General features: G+C 36.5%; 1 protein-coding gene across 1 annotated transcript in view; it reads right to left on the bottom strand.

Annotated features, from left to right (window-relative positions):
• Positions 1-12,726: 12,726 nt before the first annotated feature.
• Positions 12,727-20,000, bottom strand: part of LOC122799229 (matrix Gla protein) — a 187,738-nt gene continuing 180,464 nt past the window's right edge. Inside the window, exon 5 of the mRNA XM_044068155.1 lies at positions 12,727-13,126. Coding sequence (XP_043924090.1) covers positions 12,988-13,126 — 139 coding nt within the window. The 3' untranslated portion in view covers positions 12,727-12,987. The remainder of the gene's footprint in view (positions 13,127-20,000) is intronic.

The raw sequence follows: 20,000 nt of genomic DNA, 5'->3' as shown, positions 1-20,000 counted from the left end.
ACCCCATAATGGAAACTGAGTGTAATACAACATAACATACTCTGTCAAATATCTGCACAATATCTATATGTTCACATATAAAAAGGGTCATGTGTCAGCCTCCTTATACTTGAATAATCACTTACAAAATGCACCTAAGATTGCCATTCTAGCAAAGTGCTGAATTTTATATCACAGCATTGTCCCCCTCAGTACTGTGAGTTTTGGCTATGCCATGATTCCAGTGAATAAAAAGGTTTCTTTTTCTGGAGAAGTTTGCATGATTTATACTTGTGATTTAATGACAGTGTAGTACAGATGTATTCAGAAGAAGTGCTAAGTTTACCACCTGAAATAAAGTCATGTGGTTATCATATAATCATTATTTGTGGAAGTAAATATATTGCAGCATGCCCAAACTATGGTGTGAAATAGTTGACCATTGCTATGGCAAAGAGGTAGTATCTTCTTCACCCTCTTGAAGTTATTTTTAAAACCTTAAAGGAATTATACTTATTAAAGTTCTAGTAAAACATGTCCGTGATGAGTTTTTGGGTCTATATTAAATCAGTGAATGGTTAAAAAAGTGAACACTGATTTATCGACCCCATGTAAGCAAAAGCTTACAATTCTGAACACTCGGAACAGCAATTTATTTTTCCACAAAAAAAAAAAAAAATTAAAATAAAAATAAAAACTTCAAAACATTACATAAAGTGGGGGGCTTTGGCCCTCACACCCTCCCTACTTAAATATACCAACTCCGAGATCACACTACAGTGACAAAAACAGCAAAGCAATGGAGGCGGCCAAGCGATTTCTTTCCCAGGGAAAGAAATTGCTTATATGCCGTTTTGCAATTTTGCTGTTTCATGCTTTCAAGTTTGATCAAGATGCTTTTGAAGGATTACATCTTCAATTACATAATAGGAACCTGAGTTTTTGTGCAGCCCCCAGATCAATTGTACTTGCACTTCCAGTGTGCTAGTGCCACCTTCTTGTTTGGGAGAGTGGCTGGTGCTCAGTCTGACACTGTCTTTCTTCTGATGTTAGAAAATGGTCTTTGAATCCTAACTGCAAAAATGTGCGGTATGTTGTTAAACAGAGCTTTCATACCTACCAACTGCTCTATTAGCCTAGCACACATGGAAATGCAGGAATGGTGTTTTATCCCATGGTGTCACCTTATCTTGGGACACCAATCTGAGATCCTTATTTGTCTTGGTCCTTAGCTGAACTAAAACATCAGGGCACTTTTGAAACACTACCATCTTTTTGATGAACTTGAAGCATGTCTTTACACTTTGGTTGCTTCATACAAACTGTGGACTGTGGTAAGTGTTTGTGGTGCAGCTGTGAAGTTTTCTGGTTCAATATCTTTTTGATAGAAATTTATGTGTGTGCAGTGCCTGGAATGACTATCAAAAACTGCATTGTATGATCACCATTTGAAATGGAATTGTATAGTAGTATTCCTGTAATTCATGAGACATCATGCCAAGAAGATCATTCTTTAAGTCTGGTAAAATTATTGACTGAAGTCAAATTTAATTTCATAAATATTTACAAATAGATTTTCCATTGCTCACCAGTTGGACCTAACAAATCAGCATCTTCATTTTTTTTTCTAAGAATTCACTCTGGCATTCTTCAGGGTCCAGCGCATGACTAACACATTCCTTCCTTCTTAAGGAAAGAGCTGTTCCATTCTGTCCTGTATTATAGACTGATAAAGTACTATGTTCAATTCATTCTGTGTTCAGGATGAGGACCCATAGACCCATCTGTTCCCTCAGCAGAGAGAGCTGGGCATAGGAAATAGATCATCATATGTGCAAATTCAGTCCCTACTTTTCCTAACCCCTCCCAGTGGTGGCTGTGACTTCCACAACTGTAGCTTCCTCAGGGGAATGCATGCATCAGTCATAAACATATAACCATTTCTCCCAGATAATGTGCAATGTGGTTTTTTTACTGGCCCATACTGCTACATGCTAGATCCAAAATTCCTGGTGAAGCAACATTGCAAAGGGTCAGACAGTCTCCTTCTCCCCAGGATGAGTAAGCAGGCAATACCTTCTCATTGCCACCCTTCTCTCAGCCAATCTGTCAGTCAAACTCAGGATCATCCAAACATTTTGAGAACTGGAAATATTATTGTGAAGTTTTGACCTAAACAGTGATTCTTTAGGAAGACTACAAAATTATACTTTGAGATATAACAACATAACAATCAGCACTGCCAAAGTTTATGCAAATGTAGTATGGCTAATCATGGACCACTTTATTTCAGTTTACTTGTCTGCAAACAAAATATGTAGTAATTGTCTCATTTTACTGACAAGCACCTACTACTTAAACAAACTGACACACTGTGTGGGAGATGTAGTTATATAATGTTATTGGAAGCAAAACTCTCCAGGAAGCCATGGCAAATAAACATGAAGGTTGTCAGTATCACATAACACAACACTAAATCTGTCACATACATCTCAGACCAAACATACTGACCTACATATGCTGAGGCTCTCAAAATTAAAGTATCTAAACCACAAAGGCCTTTTAAGTATAATCTAAAAATCAAGTATCCTCGAAAACCTCACAAACATGCAACAAAGGCAGCACCTGACATGAAACTACATCTAAGAGTCACACTGGCTCAGTTCAGAAGTCCGTAAAACAAGCCTCCACACATTCCAATATCCTACTCATAGGTGATTCCATACTGAGACACACCATTGTATCATTATCCACGCTGTGCAATGAGAGGGTGAAGGTCAGTTGCCTTTCAGGTGCTAGGATTCACCATATCACACAAGCACTCAAATCCTTGCACCACAGATATACATATGGCACAGTCATAATGCATGTGGGCATACGTGACATGAGAAGTACTTCCCTGGACTATATGAAAAGAGATGTGATGAAACTGTCACAAAATGTATCTGAGACAGGTATGAACATAACCTTAAGCAGCATTCTGCCATCACCAAGAAGGATGCTACAGTACAAACAACTGGCTTAGCATCTGGTGTCATTCTAAGTGGGCACAGTATGTATATATATATATATATATATATATATATATATATATATATATATATATATATATATATATATATCACCCTGGGAGGAGATGGTAGATAATCCCAACTGCTTTGCCAGTGATGGGCTGCACCTACCACAAAAGGCTTTTATATACTGGCATAATCCTTGTCCACTCCCAAAGTGCATTTTTTAGGAAAATTCAGTCTCTTAAAGCTTTGAACATAAAACAGAGTCTACATAACATAAAAGTATTGCTGTTCAGTTCTAGGACCTTTAACAAAAAAAAACTCCCTACAAGTGCTACTTACCCTGTAAAACATTAATGCATGCATTATCACAGAGATCTGGTGCAGTACTAGTGAGAGTCCTCCGTCAGTGGACGGTTCAAGCCCAACGTATTAGAGGAAGGCACTAAAGGTTTTTCCATTTTCTTACAAAGCCATTTCATTTACAGACTCATTATGTAATAGCCAAGGAGAAAGGAAGATTCATAAAACTGGATCTGGACAAGTAGGCTGCAGTGATCTAATAAATTATTATTTATAATTTATTAGAAATTAGAATTTATGAGCATGCATTTAATTTGGTGAATGTTTGCTTTTAACTTTTCCAGTTGATAGGTAACATGGTAGCAAAACGCCATTCTATAAAATGAGTAAAGGAACACAGGTGTTGGGAACAAATAACTAGGGAGAGAAAGACAATGCAGTGGCTTGAGGCCAAGCAGAAGTTTGGACTGCAAGCTACAGATTGACTCCTCTACCAGGGACTTTCAACAGAGTATGGGCAAAGAGGAAGGGGTAGGGGAGTGTTTTTCACTGAGCCTGGAACAGAAAAAAGGATACTCAGTAGGACATATAAAATATTACATGATAACTATAAGATTTAATTATAGGAAGTTAAAAAAAAGTTTGGGAAGAGAGACTGGAAAAGGCAATTTTCAAAGGAAAAATAGGAGGACATCTAATGGCTCCTGTGTATGCAACAATGTCTAGAAGATTTTTGTTTGGAAGTATTTGCATAAATCTTTTTATATCCCAAGCAGACCTCAGATATTTATTTCTCAGGTAGCTAACAAATGCTGGTGGCAGGATAAGAAAGAGAGAGGTAACTGGTAATATGATTTTTGGGAATGTAAAGAGTTGTCAGATTTTAAAATTCCCTACAGAACACTGTGTTAGAAATGTTGGGGGAGAAAATTGTTGTAACTAAAGAAATTATTTTTGAGCTGGGACATAGGATGTGAGCTTCCTAGACATAGGAAGGCTTTACTAAGTTTAATGGTATTGGCTACCAAAAAAAAGCAATTACTTGAAAATGGAAATCAAAATCTAAACCAGGTGTAACTGAAATACTGAATATTGTAAATGAGGTCAAAGAACTGGTAGTGGGATCTTTATAAAAAGGAAGGAGAAAATTACATAGAAATAAATGGAATTTTTGGTAAAAATGCATGCTGAATAATGTTGAAAAGGAGGAATGAGGTTTAAGAGAAAGCAGGAATTGAGCAATTTATGTAACGGAGTGAATAATACATTAAAAACGTATACTACATGCAAATAATGAGCTATTACTATGGTTTGTTTTCTCTTAATGTGTGTGTATCTAACTCATTGTTTAAGATGTGATTTAATAAAGATGTTGTAAAAAAGACAATCTACCAATTTGCTGTTTTACAAATGAAAATAATCGCATTCTTATAAAAGCTTGTAAAAAAGTTGTAATACGAAAGAAAGCCAAAATAAAACAAATTTAATAAACCCATCCATAACTGCTATTTATTTATTTATTTATTTTATTTATCATTTGTTGACCGGGAAAGTCCGACTAGGTTCCACAGGTCCTGTTTTCAGCGGAGGCCCGGGGAGAAATGCTCCAGGTGCATGTCTTTTGCTACATGCATACCTCGCAACCTGAAGACATTGAAAATAGAAACAAAGGTTCTTGAAAAGTAGGAACATCCAGTTAAAGTCTGGACATTAAATTAGCATAGCATTTGAATACTAAATAGTGCATAACTCTTCCCGCTTCCAGTAACAAAGTAGTAGTGTAAAACACTATTCAGAAACATGTTTAAAAACCAGAGAGTGACAAAATTGATGGAAAAATATAAATACATTATCAAAGAGAAAGTATAAAATATGTAGAATGTAATTAATAACGTTGCACCATTCTATCAAACAAGGTCATTTATTTTTGTTTCAGAAACAGGGAGATGTACAATATGTGCCCTCCTTCTTTAAATTATGGTTGCCACTACTATGTTGGTCATGTAGTGTGGTTTTTTGCATAGTCATCAGCTTTGAAAGATCACTTGTGATGGGGGGGGGGGGAGTCAGAAAATTGTGTGATGGGGCAAATCAAGCCTGAAAATAGGACCATACCATCAAAAATAGGGATATCCTGTAAGGAGTAACTTGGAAGTGAAAAGGGGAACTTTCTTCCAAAACAGGGATAGTTGAGTGGTCTGAGTTCATGTGACTTTTGTCAGAAGCCACTTTCCTCCACATCTCATTAGCATTGGTCCTGCTCCTATACACTTTAGCTTTTCCATCAACCTGCTGTGAATCATGGCATAAAACGCTGTTTTGAAAACCAGATGCAGTAAATCCACATAGTTCCTTTTGTCAGCCTTGCCAATGAAACAGTAAAAGGAAACAATGCCAGTCTGACAAGATCTCTGCTATGTAAAGTTTTGCTAATGCCTATCTTTTAGACAACCTGACTTCATGAACTGTACTAGTTTACTCCACATACAACAGTGGCAAGGCTGAGCATTCAGTAATTAGACGGATCCTTGCTGGATGCTCCTTTGTGTCAGTCTCCTGTTACCAACCTCTACTTCTCCGGGTACTGCAGCTTCAAGGGGACATTCTCTCTGAGTTGCACATAGCACAGCTCTCAAGTCTTTCAGAACCTCAAAGGAAGAAGTTATTCATGTGTACCTAGTGCCATATTCATTATCTACATTTTTCTTGCATCATGAAGGCTACAGAACTTCTCCAAACTTAGCATATGTATGCTACTTATGAAAAACTTCACAGACTCATACACAAAGCACAGAGAAATACTCCACCAGAATACTTTAGCTCTCATACAAACCCCTTAACTCCAATCTATACTTTGTTTAGTATAAATAAATGAAAAAAAGTAAAACATTGACTGTGTTTCCCACTCACTAGAATGTAAAAAAAAGTAATTACATACACTAAGCACACAAAATACGCACACATATGCAGCCTCTACAAAAATAACACTCACCAGCTAAACCAGTTATTAATGATTTTCTATATGCATTGATTAACTGGGTCAGGGCTAGCCACCTGGGGGTGTAAACCTTGGCTCAAGATGATTGTCACTGTGGAAGTGACACCCTAACCACATGTGCAAAAATGGGAAAAGGGATTGAGGATGGATGGATGGATGGATGGATGGATGGATGGATGGATGAATTAACTGGGTGCACCCACTGGTTACAAGTGACTCTTTTCAGGGATAAATCCAGAGCACTGTCTATCCTTCACGTTAGGGTACTTAACACTCTTTTGCTAACAGTACCACTATAAGGACAAATTTTGCCTGCAAGCTAGTGGTCTTTTTTTTTCTTTTGGTTTAACTGATCAGAAAAGGAAACTGTTTTCATTTTTTAAATATATTCATTATATATCTATATCTGTATAGAGACAGATATAGCTATAGATAGAGTTAGAGATATATAGATATATATGTGTGTGTTTGTAAGCAATTATTTGATATGTTAGCTAACTTGGACTTGTAAGGAAATCAAAAATGTTGTGGTATATTTTTGTGAGATGGAATAAGAATGGAGGAGTTTCTCCTTTCTTCCCACTGTTTTTCAGTCTTGGAGTTAGTACATATACATGAGGTGTAGGAGGCCTTGCTCCCCCTGCTAAAAACACTCCCTGGGATTCAAACAGAATTCTATTTCCAGGCCCCTTACATAAGACACCAAATATCAGAGTAACGCTCCTTAAGTAGACTCTAATCATTGTTTAGATATTTTTGAGAAATAATTTAACCCCATATGCCTTTTAGAATGCTGGACACCAGAACTACCTCCAAAAATGAAATGGAAATCATTTTCTGTGCAGTCCTCACATTGCAGTCACTGGGATGTCTTTATTATATCTTTTATCTAGGTTTGAGGTACTTCACAGCGAGAGTGCAGGCTTCTATAGTTTTAGCCATTTACTGTCAAGTGAGGAGCTGGAAGGCATTTTTTTTTCAGTGCTACTTCACCTAATAGTTTTTTGAAGGACTCTTCACCACCTTCCTGTGAAGTAGACTCATGTGACTTAAACTTCATGCTATGAGTGACAATTTGCCTTCAGCCAAACCCACTTCTGGGGTACACTCAAAGTTTGTTTCTTGGATGATTTTGCGTCTGATAGATGTCACCATATCCCAAGCCATTGTTTGTGAGCAGTCCCTTCTAGTCTTTCAGAACCACAGTATACTGATGATGCTTAACCCTCAATTCCATATTATGGTGGTGTTAAGATTTTTTTCATATGCACTGATTGAAACAGAGAATGTTATAACCTGCTTTGGATAAAAATAGAATCTTTTCCCAGTTTTTCTCCAGGGTATATCCCTCCAGACTTCCCTTTTGGGAGATGTTTCCCCACATCCCTTTACCTTATGTAAACAAATGACTTGTGCTTTCACTTAGTGAAAATGGCGACACCTCGTCATTGGTGCTTTAAACTTTCCTGCAAAATTGTGTTAGACATTTCATGAACTGATAATTAAATAAAGCTCAGGCTTTTCCTTGAAGTAGTCCATCCACTCATCCTCTTTCTTCTTTGAGATGGGCTGTAAAAGTTATTGGCTCTTGCATATTTTACACATGTACTCAGACAACTTCAAATTACTTCCTAAAAAGCAAATACTTTTGCAGATTCTGATCAGAATCTCTCTGCCTTTATTGAGGTCTATGAAGGCAAGCCTTTGTTCAAGCAGTTATTTTTGAAGTGTAAGCCAGCAGCATTGTATGTTTTATAATGAGGTTGGCAGGACTTTTCCTAATGTTTTGCTTCATCACTTTGAATAATATATGGCTGCTTTAAGAGTCTATTTTTAGTGTTTGCCCTTCAAAAATCTATTTGTTCTTGCACTAGTGCACGTTCTTACCTAGCATTAGAGTCTAGATTTGGCTACAAGGAGCACATCTCCTTTGAGGCACCTTGGCTTAAGGGTTTCTGTTGAGTCTTGTCATTCCCTATCAGAGATCTGTTTAGTGTTTCTGGCCCCATCCATCCCAGAGTAGTAGGCACTGTTTGCAAATGAGTGTTACATGTGTTATCTTTGGTACAGGTATGACTGAAAGAAAACAATACAAATGGCATTGCGCAGTAACAGTAGATCTTAAGAGGCTGCATAAGTCATCATCCATTTTTTTCTAAAATCCTTTTAATGAATTCATGACTTTTGCAAACAATAAACACGTGCAGTCCAGAAAGTGCACCATAATGTAATGTCTACCTACAGCTAACCAAAGAACACAACTCAGTCAGTCCAAACATAATTTTCCCTTTACACCATGACAATATTAGCATCAAACCTGATATAGAGAGCGAAAAACAAGGTTAACGTTCACATACCTGTCAGTGCCAGTCTAAGACTGACACATCCAAACTGCCCAACCCCTTCATTTAATGCTGATGGGGCTACTTCCTCCCTGCTTAGATGCCATATCCATACAAACACTATCTTCCTTTCCCTGTTTCTCTACTGTCATCTAATGGTATTTATACATCTCCACTGTTAAGGCTAATTTCAACCCGTCTAACCTACCTTTATCCATTTGCTATCTGCAAACTCCCTGCTGATGTCCAAACTATGTGTATTCTGAAACAGGGTGCATGTCAAAATATCTAAACCCAAAATATCAAAACTCATAATATAGAAAAAGAAAGCTTATTTTATGCAGCAGGGCAAGCTCCCCCCCGCCACTTATATATATATATATATATATATATATATATATATATAAATAAACGTACTTTTGCGTTGCTGTTGTTCTGAAAGTGCATTTATTTGAAAATGCACTTTTGTGAAAAATGGACCAACAAAACCCAGAACCCCCCCCCCCAAAAAAAAAACAGTAAACACATTTACACAGGGGAGCAAGCCCCCCTGCACCCCCCTTGTGGGGAGCTGTGCCCCCACACCCTCGCTACTAATATACTCTAACTCGAGATCGCACTTCAGTGGGAAAAGGGAATACTCCCTTATCCCCACTGTGCTGCGATCTACAAGAACAACTTCGGTCTGTTTTCGTTGATCTGTTTTTTCGTGAAAGTGCATTTTCGAATAAATGTACTTCTGGAAAAAAGGGGTCACCTAATTACATTCTGAAGAAACATAATTTCGATGGGTCAAGGTAGAGCCATGTGTGTGTATGTATATATATATATATATATATATATATATATATATATATATATATATATCTATAAATATCAACTATGGGATCACATAACAGTAGGAAGATAGCAAGTTTCAAGTTTCTGATATTCTGACTTTTAAATATTTTGATATTTTGTGCCAGTAACAACTTTTAGATATTTGGATTTTAGATCAAATTAAAGAAATCCTTGAAAAAAACACAATGTCCTCCATTATTCTTAAGTTTCTATACTCTTGTTTTACCTTCTGTCCTACTTAACACACTAAACCTCTTTCGTGCCATGGTGGTGGTGTGCTCCAGTACAGCCTTCAGACACTCTTATACCTTTGACCCTTCTATCACTTCCATTAGTATCACTTGACACTTCTGTCTGATCCTAACTTCCCCCTTTTCTATATCCTTCTTTCCCCACTTAAAGTGCACCGGCAATTGCTCTTCTAGCTCCCTCCTCCAGTGCTCATTCCTTGCATTCCTTACCATCTTCTGCACTCAATACCTGAGATCCTGTCTGTGTAAACTATCTAACTCTTTCCAACCCTTTGCTATCACCCTTTTCTCCAAACTTGGTGTAAACTGAAACTCCATCTTCTCCCTGCCACTCCATGCTTGTGCCCCTCAACCAGCTGCAGATTGGCAGAATAATCTGTTTTCATACTGTTTTTTTCATATAATATGTCTAAGAGGTACATTAGTCCATTATTTCTCTTTTTATGACACCCTACTACATTTGTAAATGATGTCTCCTTTCCACACTTCCAACATACCCCCATATCCCACTGTCCTGCTTCCTATATCAAGGATGCAATAAATGTATTTGCAGGTTATAGCAACCCTGCCTTTCACAGTTTCTGGCTCTTTTATTTTTATTTTATTGTACACCTTTGTTAACTAGTAAGCTCATTGGACACAAACAATAGATAAATGAAATTGGAAGGACTCAAACCCTTTACCTGGGGTACAGGAAGCAGCTTATAAACAGGTCAGAGCTTTAATATTTAGCATTAGTTGCCAGATTTGTCTTTTCAGGCTTCCTGTTGAAATGTCAGCAGTTGTAACATCAAGTGCCAGTATGACAAAAAAAATGTAGGAGAAGAGTCAACATCGAACATCGCTTTTTTTCCTTTCAACTTCTTTTTTGTAGGAAGGCAAGCCTCTTTGCAGCATCCCACAACTCACCCCAGCTTACATATTCTAACTCCGAGATTGCCATATCTTAGAGAAAATGGAACATTCTGCAAACTGCCCATCTCAGACTTAGTATATGTAAGTCTGTTTTTTGTTTCAGCATTTCAGGACTCTGTAAAGTGGGTCCCAACATTTCAAACAGTTACTGTCTTTTCAACTTCATCTTCATACCATTTCTCACTCTCATTGTCTTTAGACTGTCTTTTTTGTAATTTACTCACTTCTGTTCTTATCTCACATTTTCTCTGGCTTTTTCTATGTCAGTTCAAGTCTCGATTTCTTTTATCAAAAGCCATCCCTGCTGAATAATTACCCTTGTTTCTTTCTCCCATACAGGACTAAAACCCCTCCTTATCTGTTTTCCATAAATACAGTGTAATTACTTTATACCCCAACCATTCATTTCTTCTCAGCCCGTTCCTGTTCATTATCTTTTGGTAAATCTGATAGCTGTCACTACCCCCTCCTCCTTTAGCTCTTCCAGTTACTTGAAACCAAGTTTATACCATTCACCAACCCTTCCCCTAAAACAGCATGCTCCCATCCAATGCACTTCATTTAGAGGAAGCATTCCAAATCACCTTCCCTTCCTTCCTCTTAACTAACTCTTTCTCCATATTCCTGTCTGTTTTGCCTTTCCACTTGGCATTGTCAGCCTCTCTTCTCTCCTCCCCTTCCATGATTCTTATTGTGTTCTCCTCTGTATCTCTTAACCTCTGTAGCATATTTATAGGTCTGCTAAATTTCTGAATATCAGACATCTCACATTCCTCCAAATATTATCACATCCTCTCCTTACTCTGCTTCGCTGTTCTCACCATATATTCTTATTGAATTCATCACCCATTGTTCCCCTTTTCAGTGTGCCTTCAGGATTCCTTTAGGCCCTCGCGTGCCTTCGTTGAAGGTTGAACGTCGAGCTGGCACCTTGGCGTTTGTGAAAATCTACTGCCAATCATTAGTGGACTGGAGTTCCGCTGTGGCGACCCCTAACCGGGAAAAGCCAAAAGACAACAACAACTTTTGCATAAATTATAGATGTGCAACATACCTCTCAACTGTCCAGAGTTTTGCAGAATTTCACCATTTTTTGCCTCATATTTCTGGTGTTCTCCTATAAAATTTCTAGTTTTCTGTCAAATCTCTAGGATGGTCTGGGGACTGAAATTACTGAATAATGACATACATTTGAGTTTCAGGGTTCATGTCCTTCACAAAATGCATGCTAACTGAAATTCTATTATTCTAGTAGCTTTCTAGGTTTATAATATTTAAAATCTGCCCCTATTTTGGGGCCTTTGTCTCCCCCATTATTTCAGGCTTTGTCCAGATTTCGTGCACTAAGAGGTTGAGAGGTATGATGTGCAATATGCTCATATCTTATTACATGTGAGTTTGACTTCTTAGTTCTTCAGAGGAGATCACAGAAGATAGTGTATCAGCCTTACAGACTCAGACAACATACAAGTGATGACTTGAATGTAGAAGATGAGGCCACAGAGTAAAAAAACAGGGTGCTGCATAGCTGAATGGCTTTAAGGTATTGGGTGTACATGTGTTATTTTTGTAGGAACCTTTCTTAGTGTAGAACTTTTTAATTTGTCCCAGTATTAATAATTAGTTACAAATGCCTTTGAAGACCAGTGCAGTTCCATTACCACAGAAATGGCTTAGAAATGTGCAGTGCTGTACTAACATAGTAAAGTACTTAACCCATCTAGCGTCATAAATTGATGACTTTAAGTTATAGTCTGCCTGTAACTAGCCCATTACTCATACTCTACCTCTTCATACAGGATGTGGAATTAGTCATGGCTATGAAGAGGCTTTGTTTTAGCTATGCATATTTTGGCCTATCTGCAGTCCATGGTCTTTCTTAACATAATGTCAGTACACATACAGTAACACATTTGTTTTTAACAATGAGTACTAGTCCTGAGCAAAAAAATTGAAAACTGTTCAGTGCTGAAGTTGCTTGGGTTATAGAATTCATGCTGATGAATGCTTTTTCATTTTAAATGTATTTTCATTATTAATGAGTAATATATGCTTTCATATTTATGAAATCAAATAAACTGTTGTTAAGTGGAATGGTAATGTTTTATTCAAATAAGCTCAACACCATGATTCCTAAACAGTATGAGCCTGCAAATACAAATGTTAAAGAAACAAAATAGTTTGCAGGACCCCCTTTGATTTCCAGAAAGCAACATTACACACATGACTGTGGTTATTAAAGTACAAGAGTGCTTATAGAAAAGAACAAATAAATGTAGTATACATACACACACATTTGTAAATAGATACTGTTCAGAAGCAAAAGCTTTTTATACAGACTGATCTCATTCAAATTTTCTTTTATTAAAGTAATGTTGTATGGCAGCTCTGTAGCCATACCGGGCAGCATAGTTGTCACAAGGGATGTAGTCTTCACACTTCTCACGGGTCTTCTCATATGGACTTTTATATTGCTCTGACATTCTGCAGTTTTGGATAATAATTAGAAAAAAATTAATTTGGTTAGAAAAGTTTTAAACTGTAACATAAGAGAAATTATTGTACTTTAGAGTAAGGCTTCATCTAATCTAGTAGTAGGCATCTATGTAGAGCACATTAACTGGAATATGTGTTACCTTGTCAGTTCTTCCATTGTCACCCATGCAGGCTGGCATTTTTGGCCAGTTTGCTGAAAACACTGATTCTTCCAAATAGGTTACTGTAAGGAAGAGTTATTCTCTACTCTGTATTGCAACAACCCTTCAGGTAATTATATTGCTAATAGGGGTAAATAAGGCATGGAATGGTGCATAGCGCTTTGCATGGGCAGGGGTGGAGGACTTTGCCTACCACAAGAAAATAAAGTCACTGAATGTAATTTTAGTGATGTGGCTTTCAGTCAAGCCTGCAATCACTTATTATGATACACAGAACTGTTATAGATTCAAAATATAATTATATACAATAAGAACTAGATGGCCACAAATTTGTAGGAGAATGTGACAAACTCTTTTGTAATTTGAGCGGTTAACACACTTAGACAGGACTCCAAGCTCATTTTATGTTACTCTGCATAGATTCACTGAGAAAATGCTTAACGTATACCTAGAACTGCTCACGAAGTGCTATTAAAGTGTGTGCCATTGTAATGTTATAACTGCTGAATTTGATATCATAGTATATACCAAATGGAAAGCATACTGTGGCTGTTAGCTACAGCATGACAAGTCTGGCAAGTAGCTACAGCAATCTCTGCATGACTGAGAATGTCCATAATTACATTTCCTATTGAATTCTAGTAGAATTTTTCAACAAAGGTGCAAATGTGCCTTGAAAACACATTAGATTATTAAATATCTACTCAAATGCAGTACTTGAACATATGAACCAGATAGGCACTTTCTCCTTTGTTGTTTGCTTTATGTCTAGAGCCATTGTCCAAGAAAATAAGGAACTTACAAATTCAAGGACATAACTAGTATGACGATCAAGAAAAAATATCTCTGTTTGCAGATGATTCAGTTTTGTTCTTGATAAATCCAGAAAATAACATTTTGGTGTTGTGGAACATTTAAGAGAGGTTCAGATCTTTTCAGGATATAAAATACATGAAGATAAAATAAAGGCTGTAATGATAAACTATGTATTCACACATGAATTGGTTCAGTAGTACCCATATTTCTGGGGACATGATAAAATGACTTAATTAGATGTTTGGATTATAAAGGATTCTATAATGGCGGCTAATGTGGGAAGAGACTAAACAAAAGATAATACAAAAACTGAGAAGCTGGAAGGTCTTGATTATAGATATGGAAAGTAAAAAAATACAAGCAATGAAAATGTTTCTAGCCCCTTTAGTTTTACATATAGGTCAGTTGTATTTTTATCAACTAGAGTAGAAGTTGTGAACCATGATTAATAAAGAGTTGAAGGAATTTATATAGGAAGGGAAGTGCAAGAGTTAAGGGAAATAAGTTGATTCTCCCCATAGAACAAAGTGTTTAAGGATTATCTGATTTGAAAGGATACTTTAGAACTATGTAGTTAAGGCTCATATACATAATACAAGCAGAAGGTTATAAAAGAAAATAGAAGGTGATGATGAAATGGTGGTGGTGGTGGTGGTGGTGGGGGGGGGGGGTTGATAAGTAAGGAAAGACCTGGATTGTGGATGTAGGTCCTTAATGAGAATAATAAATTATGACACAGAATACTGTATTCATAAAGTAGCAAAAATTATTCTAAGAACTAAGCCAAGATAGGAATGGAGAAAAGAGATTTTACAAATAGGGATGACTGCAATTGAGATATAGAAAATAGGCAAGAGGTGGGTGGAATTTATGGGAGAAAATTAACAAAAGAATCAAGATATTGGGAACAAGTAAAAAGAGGTAATAGATTGGGATGAGGCCACACAGTAGTTTGGACAGAAGGTTAATGACTCCCTTCCTTGCCAGTGACTGTTATATGCAAAGAAAAATGTGTAAGAGGGTTCCAGCTCTGTTTATTAAGTCTAGAACAGAAGTTTATGTTGAAAAGGGGATAATTAGTAGGGCATATAAAAACTGCATGATAAGTATAAGAATTAGTCTTTGGAGGTTTGAAAAGATTGGAAAAAGAGAAAATGGAAAGGCAATATAGAAAGGAACAATGTGAGGACATTTAAATGCTTCCCAAGTATGCAGCAAAGTCCAGGAAGTTTAAGATTTCTTCAAGGAAGTGTTTGTGTATGTATTTTTATATCTCAAACAGGCTTCAGGGGATTTTTCTCAGACAGATAACAAATATTGGAGGCGTGATGAGACAAAGAAAGAGAAAATTAGGAACATGCTTTGGGGAGTGTAATAAGTTGGCAGATATCAAAATTGCCTGCAGAGTGCTTTGCCAGAAAAGTTTGGGGGAACAAATGGTTGTAACTGAGGAAATTATTCTTTTGAGCTAGTATCAAGGATTTGAATTGCCCAAATATGGTAGGGCTTTACTAAGTTCAATGCTATTGGCTACCAAAAAGTGCTTACTAGAAAATGGAAACCAAAATCTAAACCTCCTACAAGTTAAATACTGAATACTTAAAGGAGATAAAAGAACTGGAGGCGGGATCAAAGGGATGGAGAAAGTTAGATAGAAATTAATGGAATTTGTGTGAAGAATAAATGTAGAATAATGTTTAGCAGGAGGAGTGAGGTTTAAAGGAAGGAAGGAATTGAGCAATTTGTGTAATGGAGTGAATGATAATTGTTAAAAGGAACATATAAAGAAACATGTTTACTATAATTTGTTTTCTTTTCTGTTATTGTACGTGTACTTATGTCATTGCCTGAAATGTAAGAATTTAATAAAGTTCTTAAAAACAAGGCATGGGTAAAGGGAAACCATCCGAGTTTTGAGTATGCCAACATGTATTGTACATTACTTCTGTTCAAGACAAGAATTTTAGAAAAATGCAGAGTGCATAGTTCAATACATAATTATTTAAGAAGGTACGTGCAGAAGGGATCAGAAGGCTGCAGCATTAGCAGACAGTTAGTAAATCTGAAGAGCAGCATTTAACGCTTATGCTTTTCTTAAAGAAGAGAAAGAGAGAATAGGTGCACTTTAAGAAAAAAAAAATCAGTATTTACTATCAGCCATGAAAAAAATTGCCATTTATTTAATGTTTGTTCTTTGTAAGAGCATAAGGTTATATAGAAACTGTAGGCTGCTGCAGTGACATAGAGGGGATGAAGCCATAGCTGCAGCTCAGCTGACACAGGCTTGATTAGCAGCTTGAGCAGCTGATCGGGTGGCAAGGAGGGATGGGCATTCCCGTTTTGGGTGGGAGGGCATTTGTTGAAAATGCTCCCTAAGGTTAGGTGTGGTCCATAGAGGGAGTTGCCCTTAGATGTAGTTGATGAGCATAGAAGGTGGAGAAGGGAGTATGTAAGGCATATAAAAGTACCCCCCAGGATGCATGTAAAGATGGCCAAGCCCCCAGGACAACCTTAAGATCCATGAATCCATGATTCATCAATACCAGAGTAAGTCTGGAGGGGGTAGGAGATCTGCTGCTAGACCCAGCATGGGTATAGGGCTCGGGGATTCAGGCCAGGTGAATGGTGTAAAGGAGGGATAACAAAAAGGTTATATAGAAACTATAGATGTATATGTTACTGATCTGAAGAATGGAGCCACTGACTGTGAATCTGGAGAGCTGACTACATGCCTCTCTAATAAGAACTAGAGTAATTTGTGGCATAAGAAGTTATGAAATTGAAGGAGGCATTTAAGAAAAACAAAACTGAGCCTTATTAAAAGCATGGAATGTGTGCACTGCAAGTGAAATTACTAGTACACAAATAAAAGCACTAACTGGTAAAAGAGTGCACGTGAAACAAAATATTAGTCAAATAATAAGGTAAAATTAGAAAAATATTTAGGATGCGTTGTAGATGGACAAAAAAGGACCACATGAGTATTCAGAATATAGTCCATTTAAATACTTGTACAATTTGAATTCAGTCATACTGAAAGTATGGCTATAAACATGACAGGAGCAATTGGCCTGAATTTAATGAGGTTTGTAGAATTTGTGCTTGAAAGTGACATTACCCCAAGATGTGCAAAAAAAAAAAGAAAAAAAAAGTGTTTTTAAAAGAACATGCATTTTGCTGAACAGAAATATGGAAACGAGTAATGCCTACCAACAACTCTGATTATTAATGTGGAAATGAAATTGACTCTACAGTGAAATCTGAAAAATCAACGAAGAGTAACACAGGAATACAGGCCAAACTGCTGGAAATACTGATAATTTAAGGGCAGAATGTAGAATTTAAAGTATAGAGCATAATATTTTATAAGATATTGTCAGAAAATTCATTTAAACAACTGGATGTCTCTGAAGCAAAAGCTTTGTGTAGATTGTTAACCAATTCTGACTTGCCATTGGGCAGCATCATCAAGTTAGAAACTGTCAATATGTGTGCAAAAGTAAACAAAAATGTTTAGTTTTCTTTTTTAAAACAATTGCACTTAATAAGATGAAGTATTCTAATACTTTTAGTCATGTCGCTTGTAAGAAGGTAGGAATATATAAAATTAAATGGTGTGAATATGACATGCAGTCATAGAGGCACCTCAGAAATTGGCAAAGCCATACAAATAATCTTCTGCATGACTTGATTTTGTGCTAGTGATACATACGTTTAGAAAATTTCTCATATCATACAGAAATAAAGTTGAACAGGAACTCAACAGATTTGATAGCCTACATGTCACATGATAAAATTAGAAGCAACACTAATGGTGAATAGTTGGGTTATTGCTGTAAAGAAAGACACACTTTACATCTGTATTAATGCATAACATCTGAATAAAGTGATTTAAAGAGAGCATTATCTAATGCTTACAGTTGAAGTAGTGGTCTCCAAAATGCTAAATGATACTTTTTTTTTTTTCTGTAAGAGCTGCAAACCAGTTTTTCTAGCATACATATCTAGACAAACAATGCTCCAGGCTGTGTAAATTTAATACACAATTAGGAAAGTACAGATTCCTTAAACTTATTTTTGGTATTTCACCAGCATCAGAGGTGTTCCAAATAAATGTTCCTAAATAACTGAAAGGTTAGGTGTTGTAAACATAACTGATAATCTATTAGTGGGATGTCAGACAAAAGAATGCACAAGAAACCGATTTAGCTGATGAATAGATTATACAGTAGCATTTCAAGCTAAATCATAATAAATGTAAAATCAGAATGACATGTCTGAACTGATCACAAGAACTGAAACTTAGACTGAGAGCAAGAGGCACAAATTTTAGTGTAAACAATTTATTTTCCACTTTCGGCATTAGAATTCATCAGAAAACAATACATTCAACTGTAAAAAACTTTCAGTTTAAAAATATCTGTAAGCCAATAGAAAGTACATCTTCATCCCACAATTAAGTGACATCACAAACTCAACTATTAAAGACATATACATCTGTTAAAAACTTATTTGTTCAAGTGAACCCTGCGGTTCTTTAAGAAACACTTGATGTTGACTATATCATTGAAACCGGGTGCTTTGTCAGAGTTTAACCTGATCTGCCACAGTGCTTCTTTTTGTTCCAACTCTGTCTTAAAATCCCCACCTTTTATATGATGTGTTACCTGCTCCAGAACTGAAAACAGAAACTTATAGTTGGGACACTTCAAGGTGTGTTTAAAAAACGCGTTTCTACTATCCTTCTTTTTTATGCTGTAGTAGTACTGTTTAATCCTGGCACAGAGAGCCTGGGTGGTCATCCTGATGTAAAATGCAGTACAATGAGAATATAACCCAATGTGCACCACACCTTTGGTTTTGCAGCTAAAATGACCTGATACTGGAATAGTGTGTGGCAAATGTTGCAAATTTACAAAAGGTCCCTCTAATATTTATTTTATTTTATTTATTTTATTTTATTTTACATTTGTTGACTGGGCTAGTCCAAGTGGATACATGTCCATTTTCAGTAGAGGCCCGGGGAGATAAGCTCCAAGATTAAACTAATGTAACAGGAATACAAAGCAATACAGCAACATAAAACTAATGCATGTTAAAAATACAAATACAGTAAAGCTACAGACTAACATAGTAGAAACTAGAATCAAGGAGTAAAAGCACAAACTGCTAAAAAATTATTAAATACATTATTGCTGTAGGTTAGCATAGAAGGAACTAACATCAACAGAAAAACATGAATGCAGGTTTTGGCAATGCAGTAGTTTGAGAAGCATATATCTGAGGTGTTAGGTTTGACATTTGTTATACAGAAGAGTGGGGAAGAGATGAGAAGCTCTAACTAATTATTATGCCTACTTAGAACTTTACACATATATAGCATAGGTGTCATTAATAGAAAAACTGACAATGAAAGTGGCAGGAGCAGGAGTAGGGATTTAGAAATGTACAAAGTAAGTTTCACGTAATAAGAAAGAAATAAGAAACTATAATATTAACTAAGCGGAGGGTTTATTTGCCCACTAGTGGGTTATAGAAGGGGAAAAAGCAGTATACTCTACAGTTAGTGTTAATCTGGGTTAGTACATGGGCATAACCATTGTGCTTTAAGGTGTAGTTTTAGTTGGTGCTTGAAGAGTGGAAATGATGAATATGTACCTACAATTGGTACAACTTCCACATTTGTGCATACCAAATGGTTTGTTTGTGTGTAAAATAGTCCTTTTCTCTGTTTTTTGTCACCCTCTCAAATAATAATTTTAAATTATACTGATTTTTATACACAAAATGGGGGTGGGGGACGACCGTCGCAAAATTGATTGCCCTCTAAAATTTTCCATTTGTCCTGTATAATGCCTCTTATCAATCTACCATCCAAAATCATG

Source organism: Protopterus annectens, chromosome 1.part0 (assembly GCF_019279795.1).
Source record: "Protopterus annectens isolate FY-2018-M chromosome 1.part0, PAN1.0, whole genome shotgun sequence".
Lineage (NCBI taxonomy): Eukaryota > Metazoa > Chordata > Ceratodontiformes > Protopteridae > Protopterus > Protopterus annectens.
Note: the sequence above shows the minus strand (reverse complement) of the source record. Positions and strands in the feature narration are given on the sequence as shown.